The sequence below is a fragment of the Salvelinus sp. IW2-2015 genome, linkage group LG4q.1:29 (genome assembly GCF_002910315.2).
Source record: "Salvelinus sp. IW2-2015 linkage group LG4q.1:29, ASM291031v2, whole genome shotgun sequence".
In the NCBI taxonomy this organism is placed as follows: Eukaryota; Metazoa; Chordata; class Actinopteri; order Salmoniformes; family Salmonidae; genus Salvelinus; species Salvelinus sp. IW2-2015.
The window spans coordinates 39,392,405-39,409,509 of NC_036842.1; the positions used below are offsets into that span (position 1 = coordinate 39,392,405).

The 17,105-nt window shown below is 39.1% G+C and overlaps 1 protein-coding gene across 1 annotated transcript; it reads right to left on the reverse strand.

Annotated features, from left to right (window-relative positions):
• Positions 1 to 1,521: 1,521 nt before the first annotated feature.
• Positions 1,522 to 16,765, reverse strand: isoc1 (isochorismatase domain containing 1). The gene is made up of 5 exons (XM_023984689.2): positions 16,462 to 16,765; positions 10,860 to 10,979; positions 8,827 to 9,030; positions 6,622 to 6,738; positions 1,522 to 1,691 (listed from the first exon to the last, which is right to left on the reverse strand). Exons 1-5 carry the CDS (start codon positions 16,723 to 16,725, stop codon positions 1,545 to 1,547), a joined length of 852 nt encoding a protein of 283 aa, XP_023840457.1. The 5' UTR covers positions 16,726 to 16,765; the 3' UTR covers positions 1,522 to 1,544.
• Positions 16,766 to 17,105: the final 340 nt, after the last annotated feature.

Consider the following 17,105-nt stretch of genomic DNA (forward strand, 5'->3'; position numbering starts at 1 on the left):
GACACAGATAAGTTTGTAGACACAGATAGGTACTGATAGACCCAGATAGTCAGATAGGTAGTGTAGACACCAGATAAGTACTGTAGAACCAGATTAGTCAGAATAGGAATTGTAGACACCAGATAGGGTAAGTGTAGACACAGATAGGTACTGTAGACACCAGATAGGTCAGATAGGTAGTGTAGAACCAGAGAGTCAGATAGGTAGTGTAGACACCAGATAAGTATTATAGAACCAAGAGTCAGATAGGAATTGTAGACACCAGATAGGTAGTGTAGACACCAGATAAGTACTGTAGACACCAGATAGGTAATGTAGACACCAATAGTACTTAGACACCAGTCAGATAAGTATTATAGACACCAGATAGTCAGATAGGTGTAGACACCAAATAGGTATGTAGACACCAATAGGTACTGTAACACAGATAGTTTATTTTCATGGTTTAGGACCAACTAAAAGGTAAGAACTAGATCAAAGAAATGTCTCAACAATTTCTTATATTTATTTCCCCCTTTTCATTACAGGCAGATAAGAGAATACGGCACTGAACACATAATAAAAATAGACGAGGAAGTACAATTCCGAATTACTGTCATACTGTGAGCTGTTGACAAAAAGGGAAACAGGAATTATACATTAGGAAATATATCATATTTATTCATTTTTTTACATCAAACCCTGACTCACATACAATATAATAGTCACATGAAGCAAGCACTTAATCACCCATGTGCTCAGGCAGGCTAGAAAGCTCAGTGCATAAATATCATTGGTACCAAAATAGCCCAGCCAAGGTTTCCCAAGTCCGAGACGCAGTGTGTATGTTTATCAACCCACATGAAACTGGTCAGTGGAAATGTACTGGTCCTATGACATCACCTCAATGTGCACTTTCAGTTCAAGACAAGTCCTTCCCTACAACAAGGTTAGATTTTCACAATATTTAATCCAGCTGGAGTGAAATGCTGCATACGCAATGGGCTTCCCAGACCAGGACTGAAAGAAAACTGGTCCATCTCCCAATTCACCTTAAAGCGTCAAATCAGCAGGAAAAAAAATAAGGGATGGGGCTGGTGAAGTGTAACCACTCAAATTCATAGACAGAGCTATGGATGCAATATATATGAGGCTATATAGTGTTTGTTGTTGTCAAACATTGGAGTAAAATAAGGTTGACAGCTGAATTAAGCTCATGAGGCATTTCCAAGTTATATTCCTCAAGAATCAATGGGTACATATAATTAAATTATAACTCCAAAAATAGATTAKGCAACTGCAGATRGCCCCTTRAAACCTCTTGATTCCTGTTGGTTCTCTGTCACTGCTTGATGGTAGAAGTTGTCCCTAACCACAGATATCCCTACCCTCAATCCTAACCTTAACCATTACATACTAATTTAACCACAGATCTAGGATCAGGCTACTCTACATCTAACTTCTATCCTTAACCACTATGAGAATATGAACCCATATCTATAATCTGGGATCAGTGGATAAGGACACATTCTACCTTATCCCTTTTTCACCATGTGTGGCCTAGTCTAGACCTTGGAAAGCAAGCCAGACTCGGGGGCGCTGGCCTTGATAATATTCTGGATCTCCTTGAATTTTGGGTGCTCCTTGTCGCCTACCAGCTGGAGGAGGACAGACTCACTGGTGGTGACAATGATCCCAGTGCGAGCCATTCGCTGAGAGAGATAGAAAGAGATTATTATTGTTTATGTAGCCTTTATTTAACTAGGCAAGTCAGTGAAGAACAAATTCGTATTTACAATGACGGCCTACCAGAAGGCAAAAGGCGGGGGCTGGGATTTAAATAAATAAATAGGACAAAACAKACATCACGACGAGACACCACAACACTACATAAAGAAAGACCTAAGACAACAACATAGCAAGGCATCAACTCATGACAACACAGCATGGTAGCAACACAACATGACAACAACATGGCAGCAGCACAACATGGTAGTAACACAAAACAGGGTACAAACATTATTGGGCACAGACAACAGCACAAAGGGCAAGAAGGTAGAGACAACGATACATCACGTAAAGCAGCCACAACTGTCAGTAAGAGTGTCCATGATTGAGTCTTTGAATGAAGAGATGTAGATAAAACTGTCCAGTTTGAGTGTTTGTTGCAGCTCGTTCCAGTCGCTAGCTGCAGCGAACTGAAAAGACGAGCYACCCAGGGATGTGTGTGCTTTGAGGACCTTTAACAGAATGTGACTGGCAGAATGGGTGTTGTATGTGGAGGATGAGGGCTGCAGTAGATATCTCAGATAGGGGGGGAGTGAGGCCTAAGAGGGTTCACTCTCCCCTATCTGAGCTAAGAGGGTTTTATAAATAAGCATCAACCAGTGGGTCGTGTGACGGGTATACAGAGATGCACAGTTTACAGAGGAGTATAGAGTGCAGTGATGTGTCCTATAAAGAGCATAAGATATAAAGAGAAAGTGAGAGAGATGCAGAGAGAGAAAGCAGACAAACCCAATTTTGATAAACTCCCATATCTACMGAGTGAAATACCACAGTGTGATAAACTCTCATATCTACTGAGTGAAATACCACAGTGTGCCATCCCAGCTGCAAGATTTGTGACCTGTTGCCACAAGAAAAGGTCAAGCAGTGAAGAACAAACACCATTGTAAATACAACCCATATTTATGCTTATTTATTTTCCCTTTTGTACTTTAACCATTTGTACATCGTTACAACACTGTATATAGACATAATATGACATTTGTTATGTCTTTATTCTTTTGGAACTTCAGTGAGTGGAATGTTTACTGTTCATATTTATTGTTAATTTCACTTTTGTTTATTATCTACCTCACTTGCTTTGGCAATGTTAACATATGTTTCCCATGCCAATAAAGCCCTTTGAATTGAGAGAGAGAGAGATGCAGAGAGAGAGAGACAGAGAGACACAGAGAGAGAGAGACGCAGAGAGAGAGAGACGCAGAGAGAGAGAGACGCAGAGAGAGAGAGACGCAGAGAGAGAGAGACGCAGAGAGAGAGAGAGAGAGATATTTTCCCCGATATTTGGAACCAGGGACTGATCACACCAATCTATAAAAATGGAGACAAATTTGACCCAAATAATTACAGAGGAATATGCGTTAACAGCAACTTGGGGAAAATTCTCTGCATTATTATAAATAGCAGACTACATCATTTCCTTGGAGAACACAACGCCTGAGCAGAAGCCAGATTGGATTTCTAAGAATTATCGTACAACAGACACATTTACACCCTCCACACTCTAATTGATAAAACAAGTTACCAAAAAAGGCAAAATCTACTCGTGTTTTGTAGATTTCAAGAAGCATTTGATTCAATTTGGCACGAAGGTCTTTTTTATAAACTCATAGAAAGTGGTATTGGAGGAAAACAATATGATTTTATTAAATCAATGTGCGGTTAAAATTGGACAAGCAAACAGACTTCTTCTCTCAGGGGCGGGGAGTGAAACAGGGCTGCCAATAGTCCAACATTATTTAACATCTACATGAATGAATTGGCAAAAACATTAGAAGAATCGACAGCACTGGTATCAACCCTACACAACATTGAAATCAAGTGTCTGCTGTACGCAGATGACCTGGTGCTGCTGTCTCCCACTAAAGAGGGGTTACAGCAACACCTAGATCATCTTCACAGGTTCTGTCAGACTTGGGCTCTGACCGTTAACCTAAAAAAACAAATATAATGATATTCAAAAAGGTCGGAAATAAGGATGACAAATATAAATTCTTATTTGGACACAGTTCTATTAGAACACACCAAAAACTACACATATCTAGGACTAAATATCAGCAACACAGGTAGCTTTCACATGGCTGTGAATGAGCTGAGAGACAAAGCAAGAAGAGCATTTCTATGCATTAAGGAAACATCAAAATTGAAATTCCAATTAGAATCTGGCTCAAAATTTTTAAATCAGTTATAGAACCAATTGCTCTATATGGCAGTGAAGTATGGGGTCCACTCTCTAATAATGAATTTACTAAATGGGACAAACATCCAATTGAAGTATTGCATGCAGAGTTTTGCAAGACTGTATTGAAGTACAAAGAAAAACTCCAAATAACGCATGTAGGGCAGAATTGGGCCAATATCCCTCCTCATTCGAATAGAAAAAAGAGCATCAAATTTTACAACCATCTAAAAAAAGTGACCTAAACATTCCATCAACACAGCTTCTACAATGTCAAGAGATGAAACGAGAGAGTCCCCTCAGCCAGCTGGTTCTGAAGGCTCAGTTACCAACACAAAACCAACCCCATAGAGCTCGGGACCAGCCCTCGAAAATCTGGCCCAACCAAATCATCACAAAACAAAAAGAAAAATATATAACTATGGAAAGACACCACAAAAAAATCAAAGTAAACTTCAATGCTATTTGGCTCTAAACAGACAGTACATGGTGGCAGACTATGCTGACACTGTGACTGATAGAAAACTGAGGAAAACATTGACTAGGTACAGACTCAGTGAGCACAGTCTGGCTATAGAGACCGGTCGTCACAGACAAACCTGGCTGCCCAGGGAGGACAGGCTGTGCTCACTCTGCTCCAGGGGAGAGGTAGAGACAGAAGTGCATTTCCTACTACACTGTGACAAATACTCAGACCTAAGAGCATATTTCTTTCCCAAAATTATAATTCAATACAAAGAATTTGAAACTATAAAAGATGAAGAAAAATTCAAATATTTGTTGGGTGAAAAGCCAAAAATGTTTTGGCAGGCAAATATGTGTCCTCCTGCCACAGCCTGAGGGACAGCCAGTGAAAAATGCAAAGTAATGTTGATAATATTTCCCATTTAGCTTTGTTTTGTTTTGTCTTTCGTACCAGGTCATGTGTCTTCTCAGTCATGTTGACACTGGTCTACTACTGTTGCTTTAATGTATTGTTGTTCTGATTAATATTGTTGTTGTAGCTGTTATTAATGGTAATCCCATGTCCACTACTACTATTATTATTGCTGTTAGTCCCACCATTTATTTATATATAAATATATATATATTTTGTGTATATATATACATATATATTTTATTTAAATTTTTCGATATGTATACTTTGACAATGTAAGTAATAATAACTTGCCATGTCAATAAAGTCAATTGAATTGAATTGAGAGAGAGAGACGCAGAGAGAGAGAAGGCAAGTACCCACTAGCACATAGTAAGAGCTGAGTCTGACTAGACGTGTGTTAATAAATACCCTGCTGCTGTAAATTATGCAATAGGTTATTTTTTGGATGACTTTATTGTCCGTTTAGTACATGAACAATGGAAATTAGTATTTTGCATATCCCATTCTCCCTGGTAGACATACATTACATACAGAAAGAGAAAGGTTGGGGTCAGAGCGAGAGAGTGATTGGGGTCAGAGCCAAAGTCAGTACAACGCCCCCAGATCAGTTTGAAGTGCCTTGRTCAAAGGCACAATGGCGGTAGGTAGAACATGGAATATTGATATACAGTGGGGCAAAAAGGTATTTAGTCAGCCACCAATTGTGCAAGTTCTCCCACTTAAAAAGTTTTCATCATAGGTACACTTCAACTATGACAGACAAAARGAGGGAAAAAAATCCAGAAAAATAACATTGTAGGATTTTTAATGAATTTATTTGCAAATTATGGTGGAAAATAAGTATGGTATCTTTTTAAGTGGGAGAACTTGCACAATTGGTGGCTGACTAAATACTTTTTTGCCCCACTGTAGGTTCATATGGAAATACTGCATGGTGATGCTGCTGCGTGGTGATGCTGCTGCTGTGTTGTGGTGCTGCTCTCCAACCTTTTCTTTTAGAAGAATGTCTTCATACTGTACAAAGTAAATGTGCCAGCTACTCACACTCTTCATGTATTGTTGTTGGTAGCAGGGTTGAGGTCAATTCCATTTAAATTCAGAAAGTAAACCAAATTCCAATTCAACATTTTACTAATTGAAACGCATTGAAAAAAAAAAAAGTCAGTATACTTCCTGAATTGACTGGAACTGAAATGGAATTGTTGAAATGGATCGTTGTTAGAAGCACCATCTTTCACCATGAAAACGTTGAAAATAACTTTTTCAGCAGCATATATARTTGTTGAAAATAGAGTCAAATAGCTTATTCACTCAATATCCCTTAGCTAACCTAGCAGAGCCGTCTTATCGCGATACCAATACCTGCTGCTTTTTACTTTGTGGCATTCTGTGTTCACAAATGAAATCACGTAATATTACTGATTAATTCTRATTGACAACCAACGAGCTACCATGTTAGAGACCCCTGTGATGTTTACATATTACACTTTCATGATATTATGCAAATATGTATATAAGGCTCCCGAGTGGCGCAGCGGTGTAAGGCACTGCATCTCAGTGCTAGAGGTGTCACTACAGACCCTGGTTCGATCCTGGGCTGTATCACAACCGGCCGTGATCGGGAATCCCATAGGGCGGCGCACAGCGTCGTCCTGGTTAGGGGAAGGTTTGGCCGGGGTAGGCCGTCGTTTTAAAATAAGAATTTGTTCTTAACGGACTAGTTAAATAAAAAGGTTKAATAAAAATAAATATGAAAATATACATTTAAATAAATACATGAAAATATGATACTTACGTCCAGTGCAAACATTCTGTCCATCATGCTACGGGATGAGGTGGAGTCTGCCACCATGTGCACCTCGAAACCCCTTGCTAGCAGGTCCAGGGCTGTCTGCTGGATGCACACATGGGTCTGAGACAGACAACACAGGAGGTCTGGGTTACTTATAGGAAGAGCTATGTTCAAAGTCCTGATGACAAAATGGCTACTAATAAGGACATATCTTTGGTTATTAAGTGCATACGTTCTAATTGTACTGTACTGGGATTTCACCCTCTGCTGTCCAATCAACTGTACCACTAGACTACACCCCTAGATGGCGGCAACGTGTAAGACAGTCTCCCCTTATACAATTTGAGTATAAGTTTATTTGTCACGTGCACCGAATACAACAGTGAAATGCTTACTAAGTGGTTTTTAACACTGGTGTTCCTTGAGGAACTCTCAGGAGTACTGCAAAACTTTTCCTAATCTTGATATTATTATTATTATTTGGAACATTCACTTATAAACGTGACCTGTGGGATGCATCGGGAATCTGTTTTGGGAGCCAAGTGGCGGTCAGATAAACCATTAAATGTCACATGGTTACATCTGTGTGGTTGTTTCAAGTCCAGTGTGATCAGGCTGTTGTTACATTTGTATCATTTAAAGGGGATGTGCATTACGAGCAAAGTCATTTGTATATTTAAAAGGGGTGTGCAATTCGAGCAAAGTCATTTGTATCATTTAAAGGGGTGTGCATTACGAGCAAAGTCATTTGTATCATTTAAAGGGGTGTGCATTACGAGCAAAGTCATTTGTATCATTTAACGGGGTGTGCATTACGAGCAATGTCATTTGTGTCATTTAACGGGCTGTGCATTACGAGCAATGTCATTTGTATCATTTAAAGGGGTGTGCATTACAAGCAAAGTAAATTGTATCATTTTACTTTGCCTGTGAAAAACATTAGCACAGGCAAGTCTGATTAGGCTTAGCTGTAGCACAGCCTCTGCTACAGAAACAAAAGGAGCATGGCTTTGTGTCTATGGTTTGTATCTTTAGAATGTAGAAAACCACTCATCTCTAGCACCACAAACCGTTCAAAACTAAAGACCTACTTTACCAGAGCTACATTTTTTTCTTGCTGCCGTGGATTTGCGGGACACTCTTAAATGGTTACACACAAATTAAATCGTGAGTAAGGAATTATACTGAACAAAAACAAATGCAACATGCAAAAATTTCAACAATTTCACTGGGTTACAGTGAAATAAATAAAATAAAAAATGAAATAAAAAAATCAACTGAAATAAATTAATTTGGCCCTAATCTATGGTTTTCACATGACTGGGCAGGGGCGCAGCCATGGGTGGGCATATGTCCACACACTCGGGAGCCAGGCCCAGGTAATCAGAATGAGGTTTTCCCCTGGGCTGGCGTGCTTACACGTGGTCTGTGGTTGTGAGGACAGTTGGAAGTACTGCCAAATTCTCTAAAACGATGGAGGCGGCTTATGGTAGAGAAATCAACATTCAATTCTCTGGCAATAGCCCTGGTGGACATTTCTGCAGTCAGCATGCCAATTGCACGCTCCCTCAAAACTTGAAGCATCTGTGGCATTGTGTTGTGTAACAAAACTGCACATTTTAGAGTGGCCTTTTATTGTCCCCAGCACAAGGTGCACCTGTGTAATGACCATGCTGTTTAATCAGCTTCTTGATATGCCACACCTGTCAGGTGGATGGATTATCTTGGCAAAGGAGAAATGCTCACTAACAGGGATGTAAACAGATTTGTGCCCAAAATTTGAGAGAAAAAAGCTTTTTGTGCATATGGAACATTTTTGGGGATCTTTTACTTCAGCTCTTGAAACATGGGACCAACACTTTACATGTTGCATTTATATTTTTGTTCAGTATATGAAAACAATCAAAATATTTCAAATTAACACTATTTAATCTTTTTTTTATTAAAGTATTGATCAGATGGAGGTCATTACCACTAAATAATAAAATCGGGAAATGTTAGGTGTGCAGCCGAATGCTTTATCCCTTTGAGGTGTGCCACGGTTCAAAAAAGGTTGGGAACCATTGGTGTAAGCAATATGGTGGGAGCTCCATCTTTCCCTATTCCCTACAGCTATCACACCCTCTCATATCTCCACAAGTGCAAACGGCGTACAGTCTGGGAGTCGATTTGCAATTCAAGGACAGTCTCCCTCTCTCTGAACCTTACCTCCACCCCGAACAGCACCACGCTGCGGACCCCCGGCAGGTCGGCCAGGGCTGCCTCGGCCTCAGGCAGCACCATGGAGAACTTGGTCTTAGGGAACACCAGCCTGGCTCCAGTAAGGTCCATCTCCTGCACCGTGCTACCCAGGCCTTTGGGGTACTGCTCCGACACGATGACGGGAATCCCCAGGATACGAGCCCCCTGAAGCTACACAGTAGAGGGGATGGAGGGAGAGAGGGGAATATATAAATGTCATATACAGATGTAGGATCTTAATTTGAGCCAGTTTTCAACAGAAGGAAAATAATCCTGCAGCAACAGGAAATGTAAATTATTATTATTATTATTATTATGGCTTTGCAATTCTGCCTAGAAGGCCAACATCCCGGAGTCGCCTCTTCACTGTTCACGTTGAGACTGGTGTTTTGCGGGTACTATTTAATGAAGCTGCCAGTTGAGGACTTGTGATGCGATGCGTCTGTTTCTCAAACTAGACAGTAATGTACTTGTCCTCTTGCTCAGTTCTGCACTGGGGCCTCCCACTCCTCTTTCTATTCTGGTTAGYGCCAGTTTGCGCTGTTCTGAGAAGGGAGTAGTACACAGCATTGTACGAGATGTTCAGTTTCTTGGCAATTTCTCGCATGGAATAGTCTTAATTTCTCAGAACAAGAATAGACTGACGAGTTTCAGAAGAACGTTATTTGTTTCTGGACATTTTGAGCCTGTAATCAAACCCACAAATGCTGATGCTCCAGATACTCAACTAGTCTAAAGAAGGCCAGTTTTATTGCTTCTTTAATCAGCACAACAGTTTTCAGCTGTGCTAACATAATTGCAAAAGGGTTTTCTAACGATTAATTAGCCTTTTAAAATGATAAACTTGGATTAGCTAACACAACGTGCCATTGGAACAGGAGTGATGGTTGCTGATAAGGGACCTCTGTACCCCTATGTAGTTATTCCATAAAAGAATCTGCCYTTTCCAGCTACAATAGTCATTTACAACATTAACAACGTCTACACTGTATTTCTGATCAATTTGATGTTATTTTAATGGACAAAAAAAATGTTTTTCTTTAAAAAACAAGGACATTTCTAAGTGACCCCAAATTTGAAATGGTAGTGTATATTTACAGTACCAGTCAAAGTGTGGACACACCTACTCATTCAAGGGTTTTTCTTTATTTTTACTATTTTCTACATTGTAGAATAATAGTGAAGACATAAAAACTATGAATTAACACATATGGAAGTAACCAAAAAAGTGTTAAAGAAATCAAAATATATTTTATATTCAAAGTAGCCACCCTTTGCCTTGACATCTTTGCACACTCTTGGCATTTTAAATTCTCTTACTGCTAACTAACGTTAGACACCTAGCTAGAATTCGTAACATATAGTACTTTTAGCAAATTTGTAACATATTGTGCGTTTTGCTAATGTGTAACATATAATACAAATTGTAATTCATAAAATAGCCTATCGAATGAAATGGTTGATGGACATCCACAAATGAATACATACCATACGAAATGTAATATATCATACTAAATGCATTGCCTCGGGTTTACATACAGAATAATATGAAATGCTCTGAGACCAGGCTGCCGCCATACCACACATTTTCAAGTCCATTTGCCCATTTTTCCATGCCTCTGATGTGCGGTAATGATAAATAATGGTCTAACTGCCTACAGTTTTCTTGACATTTATTTTCATTTTTGTGATAGGCTCACTATTTATTTTGTCAGGACYRAGTGTGCAAAGCTGTCATCAAGGCAAAGGGTGGCTACTTTGAATAATCTCAAATATAAAATATATCTTGATTTGTTTAACACTTTTTTGGTTACTACATGATTCCATATGTGTTATTTCATAGTTTTGATGTCTTCACTATTATTCTACAATGTATAAAATAGTAAAAATAAAGAACAACCCTGGAATGAGTAGATGTGTCCAAACGTTTGGCTTGTACTGTACATAAATATTGTTTAAATGTAAATTAACAAGGGTGTATGAAAAGGGGGTCAATTTACCAGTCTCTGTCCCACACTGATGATGTCACCGAAGTACTTGATAGCTGGGCGGAATCTTTCCTGCATGTCACAGCAGAAGAAAACCGTGGTGGCTGGGATCAGGTTCCCCAGTATTGTCACCTGCATATAAAACAATAGGATGATTTATGGTTTTGCCATCATAGTTTTATATTTWGTCTACATTATCAATGACTGAGCTTAGTTGACTGCTTTGTCTTTGAGGAGAAATAAGTATTTGTCGTAAAATTGACTATGTGTGTCTTTCAGAGGAGTTGGGATAAAGTGGAAGACGGATTTCCATTGGAGCCTTGTGTAAAATTGGACAATAAAGGAATCTTAATCGTAATATTTGATGTACTATGAAATATGGTATCTACAGTATAATAGAAATTATTAAATTGAACATTCTGGTTTGGTTCAGCTGTTGTATATTCAGTAGATTATAGCTTAATGCCAAGAAGAAAAATAATTAAATTAGCGACATGCTTGTAATCCTATCGTTGTAACAGCTCAGCCCAGTATTGCTCAGGCATTTCCCTTCATCTCTTTTTAATATCTCAATGGCGCGGCAGAGTATTKATTTAATGAACATATCTTTAATATCACTATTGCTATTATAATAAGGAAGGGAGAAATAGTATTGTGACATCACGACAAAGACATTTCTCAGGGTTGAGTGAATAGCTTGCCACTGTCTCTCTGTAATTTGGTTGTAATCGTACAATAAGATTTGAAASATCTAGTTCCAGTTCACCAGACACATTAAGCCCTGGACTAAAAAAAAACGCTTTTAATGGAGATTCACCATTGATCATGCTATTTTTAGTCAAAGAGTCCTTAATTGGAACAATAACAAAGCATCCATGATAAACATAACATTTTAACCATGTTTTGACACTTATACAGTGTTTGTTTACAAATATTAGGAGTAAAACAAGCTTATATTTTGGGTTCTGATGGGGTACGACAGTTGAACTGACAACATGAGGCATTTCTAAGTTACATTCATAAATAATTATAGTGTATCATAATGTATTTATGACCATCTTTTAACAAACATTGGACAGTAAGACTTGCCAGTGGTTCCTAAGATCTAGTCGCGATGCTGCCATCTCCGTCGGCGCCAAATTCTGTCTGTGTATAATAACCATACTATTCTACTGTATCTTAGTCCGTTCCGCTTGGACATCGCTCGTCCATATGTATATAGTTATTTTTTTCATTCCTACTTAGATTTGTGTGTATTTGGGTATATGTTGTGTAATTTGTTAGATATTACTGCACTGTCGGAGGTAGAAGCACAAGCATTTCGCTAAACCTGCAATAACATCTGCTAATCACGTGTACTGTATGTGACCAATACAATTTGATGGTTACAATAGGGGTTCAATTGATATAATAAAAAAAACCTTGGTGTAAAGTACTTCAAAGTACTACTTAAGTATGTTTTTGGGTATCTGTACTCCATTATTTATATTTCTAACACATTTTATTGAACTACATTCCTGAAGAAAATAATGTACTTTTTACTCCATACATTTTCCCTGACAGCCAAAAGTACTCGTAACATTTTGAATGCTTAGCAGAACAGGAAAATGGTCCAATTCACACAATTGTCAAGACAACATCCCTGGTCATCCCTACTGCCTCTGATCTGGAGGACTCACTAAACAGAGAACATCCCTGGTCATCCCTACTGCCAGTGATCTGGAAGACTCACTAAACAGAGAACATCCCTGGTCATCCCTACTGCCTCTGATCTACAGCCTCACTATACACACATGCTTCAGTTACTAAATTATGTCTGTGTCACACCCTGATCTGTTTCACCTGTCTTTGTGCTTGTCTCCACCCCTCTCCAACTGTTGCCCATCTTCCCCATCATCCCGTGTATTTATACCCGTGTTCTCTGTTTGTCTGTTGCCAGTTCGTCTTGTCAAGCTTACCCACGTGTTTTCAGAGTTCCTGTTTTTCCTAGTCCTCCCGGTTTTGACCTCTTGCCTGCCCTGACACTAAGCCCGCCTGTCTGTCCCTGAGCCTGCCTGCCGACCGGTACCCTTGCCCCATCTCTGGATTATTGACACCTGCCTGCCTTGACCCGTCTCTTGCCTGCCCCTTGGACTATTAAACCATTGTTTATTCAAAGTGTCTGAATCTGGGTCCTAACTGAAACCTGATAGTCTGAGTGTTGGTGTGTCCCTGGCTATCCATAAATAAATAAATAAATACATTTTAATGTGTGGCATCTGGTTTGCTTAATAAAAGGAATTTGAAATGGTTTATACTTTAACATTTGATACTTAAGTATATTTAAAACCAAAAACTTTTACTCAAGTATTATTTTACTGGGCGACTTTCACTTGAGTCATTTTCTATCATCTTATCTTTACTTTTAGTCAAGTATGACAATGGGGTACTTTTTCCACCACTGTAAAAAACGGGTAGAGAGTTGCTTTGAAAACGGGTAGAGAGTTGCTTTGGAACGGGCAGAGAGTTGCTTTGAAAACGGGTAGAGAGTTGCTTTGAAAACGGGTAGAGAGTTGCTTTGGAACGGGCAGAGAGTTGCTTTGGAACGGGCAGAGAGTTGCTTTGGAACGGGTAGAGTGTTGCTTTGAAACAGGTATACCCACTTTTGTCATTCTATTTCTTTGTTACTAAAGGATCAATGGCATTGTCATCTCTAGTGGTGCCAGTGGTTCCTTTGGGGTTCCATTGACAGCTGCCATTGGAATCAGTGGAAAGCCTCCCAAGGATTACACGAGGGTCGTTCCTGAATGTTGGTAGCATTTGCGTCCCTTGCCTTCCCTTTGCAAACATAAATTTAAAAAAATWAAATGACAAATAGTTACACATCAAACATGTTTTTGTTCATATTGAACTCCCAATGGGCACACACTGGTTAAATCAACGTTGTTTTCTACTTCATTTCAATGAAATTACGTTGACCCAATGTGGAATAGACGTTGATTTGAAGTCTGTGCCCAGTGGGCTGTTTATACACTGCGTGCACAATTATTAGGCAAGTGAGTATTCTGATCTTATCGTTATTTCTATGTACATGTTCCAACTCCAAACAATATAAACTTGAATGCTTATTGGATTGAATCATTTTCAGGTGATATGTGTCTGTGTAATGAGGGAGGGTGTGGCGAAAGTCAATAACACCTTATATCAAGGTGTGCATAATTATTAGGCAGCTTCATTACCTCAGGTAAAATGGGCCAACTGACARTGAAAAGTCAACAGTTTTAAAATGCCTTTCAGACGGATGCAACACTCTTGAAATAGCTAAACTATTGAGGTGTGACAACCGGACAATCAAACGTTTTGTTGCGAATAGTCAACTGGGCCACAAAAAAAAACGAATGGAGAAGAAAAGGCGCAAATTAACTGCAAAAGACTTGAGAAGAATTAAACGTCAAGCTACCAGGAACCCATTATCCTCCAGTGCCACCATACTCCAGAACTGCAACCTACCTGGATTGTCCAGGTGTCAAGTGCTCAGAGACATGGCCAAGGTCAAGAAGGCTGAAACACGACCACCACTGAATAAGATTCACAAGTTGAAGCGTCAAGATTGAAAAATCTATCTTCAGGTATTTCTTTGCCCTAAGGTTTTATGGAGAGTGACTCTTGATGGACCAGATGGATGGGCCCGTGGCTAGATCAGTAATGGACACAGGGGCACCACTTCGAGTCAGGCGCCAGCAAGGTGGAGGAGGMGGTACTGGTATYGGCTGCTATCACTAAGGATGAGGTAGTTGGACCTTTTCGTGGTTGAAGATGGACTGAAACTCAACTCCCAAACCTACTGCCAGTTTCTGGAACATTCTGTRTTCTATCAGTGGTACAGGAAGAAGTCCTCAGCATTCAAGAAGGCCATGATCTTTATGCAGGACAATGCTCCATCACCTGCATCCATGTACTCCACTGCTTGGCTAGCCAGCAAGGGTCAAAGATGCCCGAATAACGACCTGACCCCCCTTCCTCACCTGACTTAAATCCTATGTGAGAACTTGTGGGGCCCTTCTCAAACGTGAGATTACAGTGAGGGGAGACAATACACCTCTTTTGAACAGCATTTGGGAGGCTGTGTTGCGTCTTCAGGAAAGTTGATCTGAACAGATCAAGAAACTGACCTCCATGGACGGGAAGACGCATGAACAGTTATTGGAAAAGAGGGTGGCTATATTGGTCACTGAATATTTTTGAAAGGCCAACATTTTTATTTAATTGTCATTTTGTGTTACTTATTTGTTACACTTACTCTAAAAATTGAGAATAAACAAGTGAGTTTGGAGAAATTATTTTTGTAATTTAGTTCCCTAATAAATTGTGCACACTTATATATTCCTCTGAGAAAGACAAAACTCACTTTTCCTTTGTTAAACATTCAGGTTTGAGGTTCAATAACATTTTGGATTGACTGACGGCATTGTGATTGTTCAACAATKAAATMAATCCTGAGMAATACAATTTGCCTAATAATTGTGCATGCAGGGTATACGATCAAACATTATGCACGGTTTAAAGGAKTTAGGGTAAGCAAATTGGCTTGTCCCAGTGGTGATGTGTAGCGACATGTTTTGAGGATTTAGAGATATCTTTCAATTGTTTGRAATGCTAGGAAGTGAAAAGTATTTAATATATTGTATAGACCAATGAAAACAAAGGCGAATATTAAAATACCACTCCCTCAGTTTCATGAACTTTGATGTTAGCGCCTTGAAAATAATTCATTACAAAGATATACAAGAACCTTACGTTTTTTTCCCCCAGAATGCCATGCACAAATGCTACCGCAATTCAAGAACGGCCCACATCCCATTTTTGTCAGTCACACTACAATTACAGCTTTGARGGTTTACAATGGCAACTTCTGCACGTCATTTTTAGGCAATATTGTTGGTGTTTGTAAGTCCTACTACTCAAAAGCAAATATTATGCATTTTGTATGATTATTTAGCTCAGGCTACTACTGTATTAGTGATACACAAACACAAGATACATAGTGGTAATGATACAAGTCTATGTTTGTTTTGGCCAGTTCACACTAAATAGGGTGTATAGGTAAAATAGCCTACTGTAGCCAAATAAAATGATTAATTTCCCTTATACAGTAACTTATGTAGAAAGTTATATTAGTAGACTCCAAGGCTTCGATTTTCACAGTAGAACAATTACGTTAAATAAATAATTACACCAAGTTGATAATTTCCATGCATCTCTCTTCACTAACACCTACTGTACAGTAAATACTTTATAATTATGTAAACTAATTCAATATACATTTAATAAATATGAAACATGGCAACCTAAATTAAATACTGTAATGAATGTTGGATGATAGCTAGTATTTCTCTGTACCATTTTGGAACAAACATGTAGCCTACAAGAAATTGAGCATTTGTGACAGCGGCCGTATTACTGACAAGTAGGCCAAGCTACAAAGTATTGCAGTGAACCGTTRTCAACTCAGTCTCTATGAAACCAATTCAATTTGTCAAAGTACTGTAAGTTAGTAGGTTTTGACTTTTTGGGCGATAATGTGCATCATTATATACAACATTTGCAATGAAYAAACTAAACGGTAGAATCTTACATCCGTTTCCAAAGGTACAAATCGTAGCTTGCATTTCTCAGATATGATGAATCCTTTCGGCAAATCAATGTACTGTGCCCACTCGTCCGAATACAATTGAATCATGAATTTACGATGGAGGTCAATCTGGCGTCCGTAGAGTGACAAAAACTTTTGAATGAGCACTTCATATCCAGAACCAACAGGCACAGAGGACGGCCGCGAAAACGCCGAAAATGAAAGCAAAACAGGGACATGATTGTTGTTGCTGTGACCGTCCGCCATGATTCCAGGAGCTGTGTGTCGTGTGAATGCGTACAGAAGCGTGGGTCATTCAGAGGGGGCGCAACTGTGCAGAAACTAGAAAAGCGATCGGTAGAACAGATAGGTCTGTATTGTAGACCGGAAGKGTAGCCTAGTGTCAGGCCTATACATTCCATTTCTATCTGCGACGTTGTGTTATTATGTTGTACTCTGCGCTGAATATGGCTCAAACTTCTCAACCTTATACTATTGAGTTATCGAATGTTTTCCTTGAATTTTATTTTGTTTTCCTTCCTCAAAATTAGAGTTGAATTTGATCTGAATTTGCATGTGACATTGTTGTAGGCTCACAGTAATATCTAACCATTTCCCAAGAGGATAATTTTACTTAACACAATTCA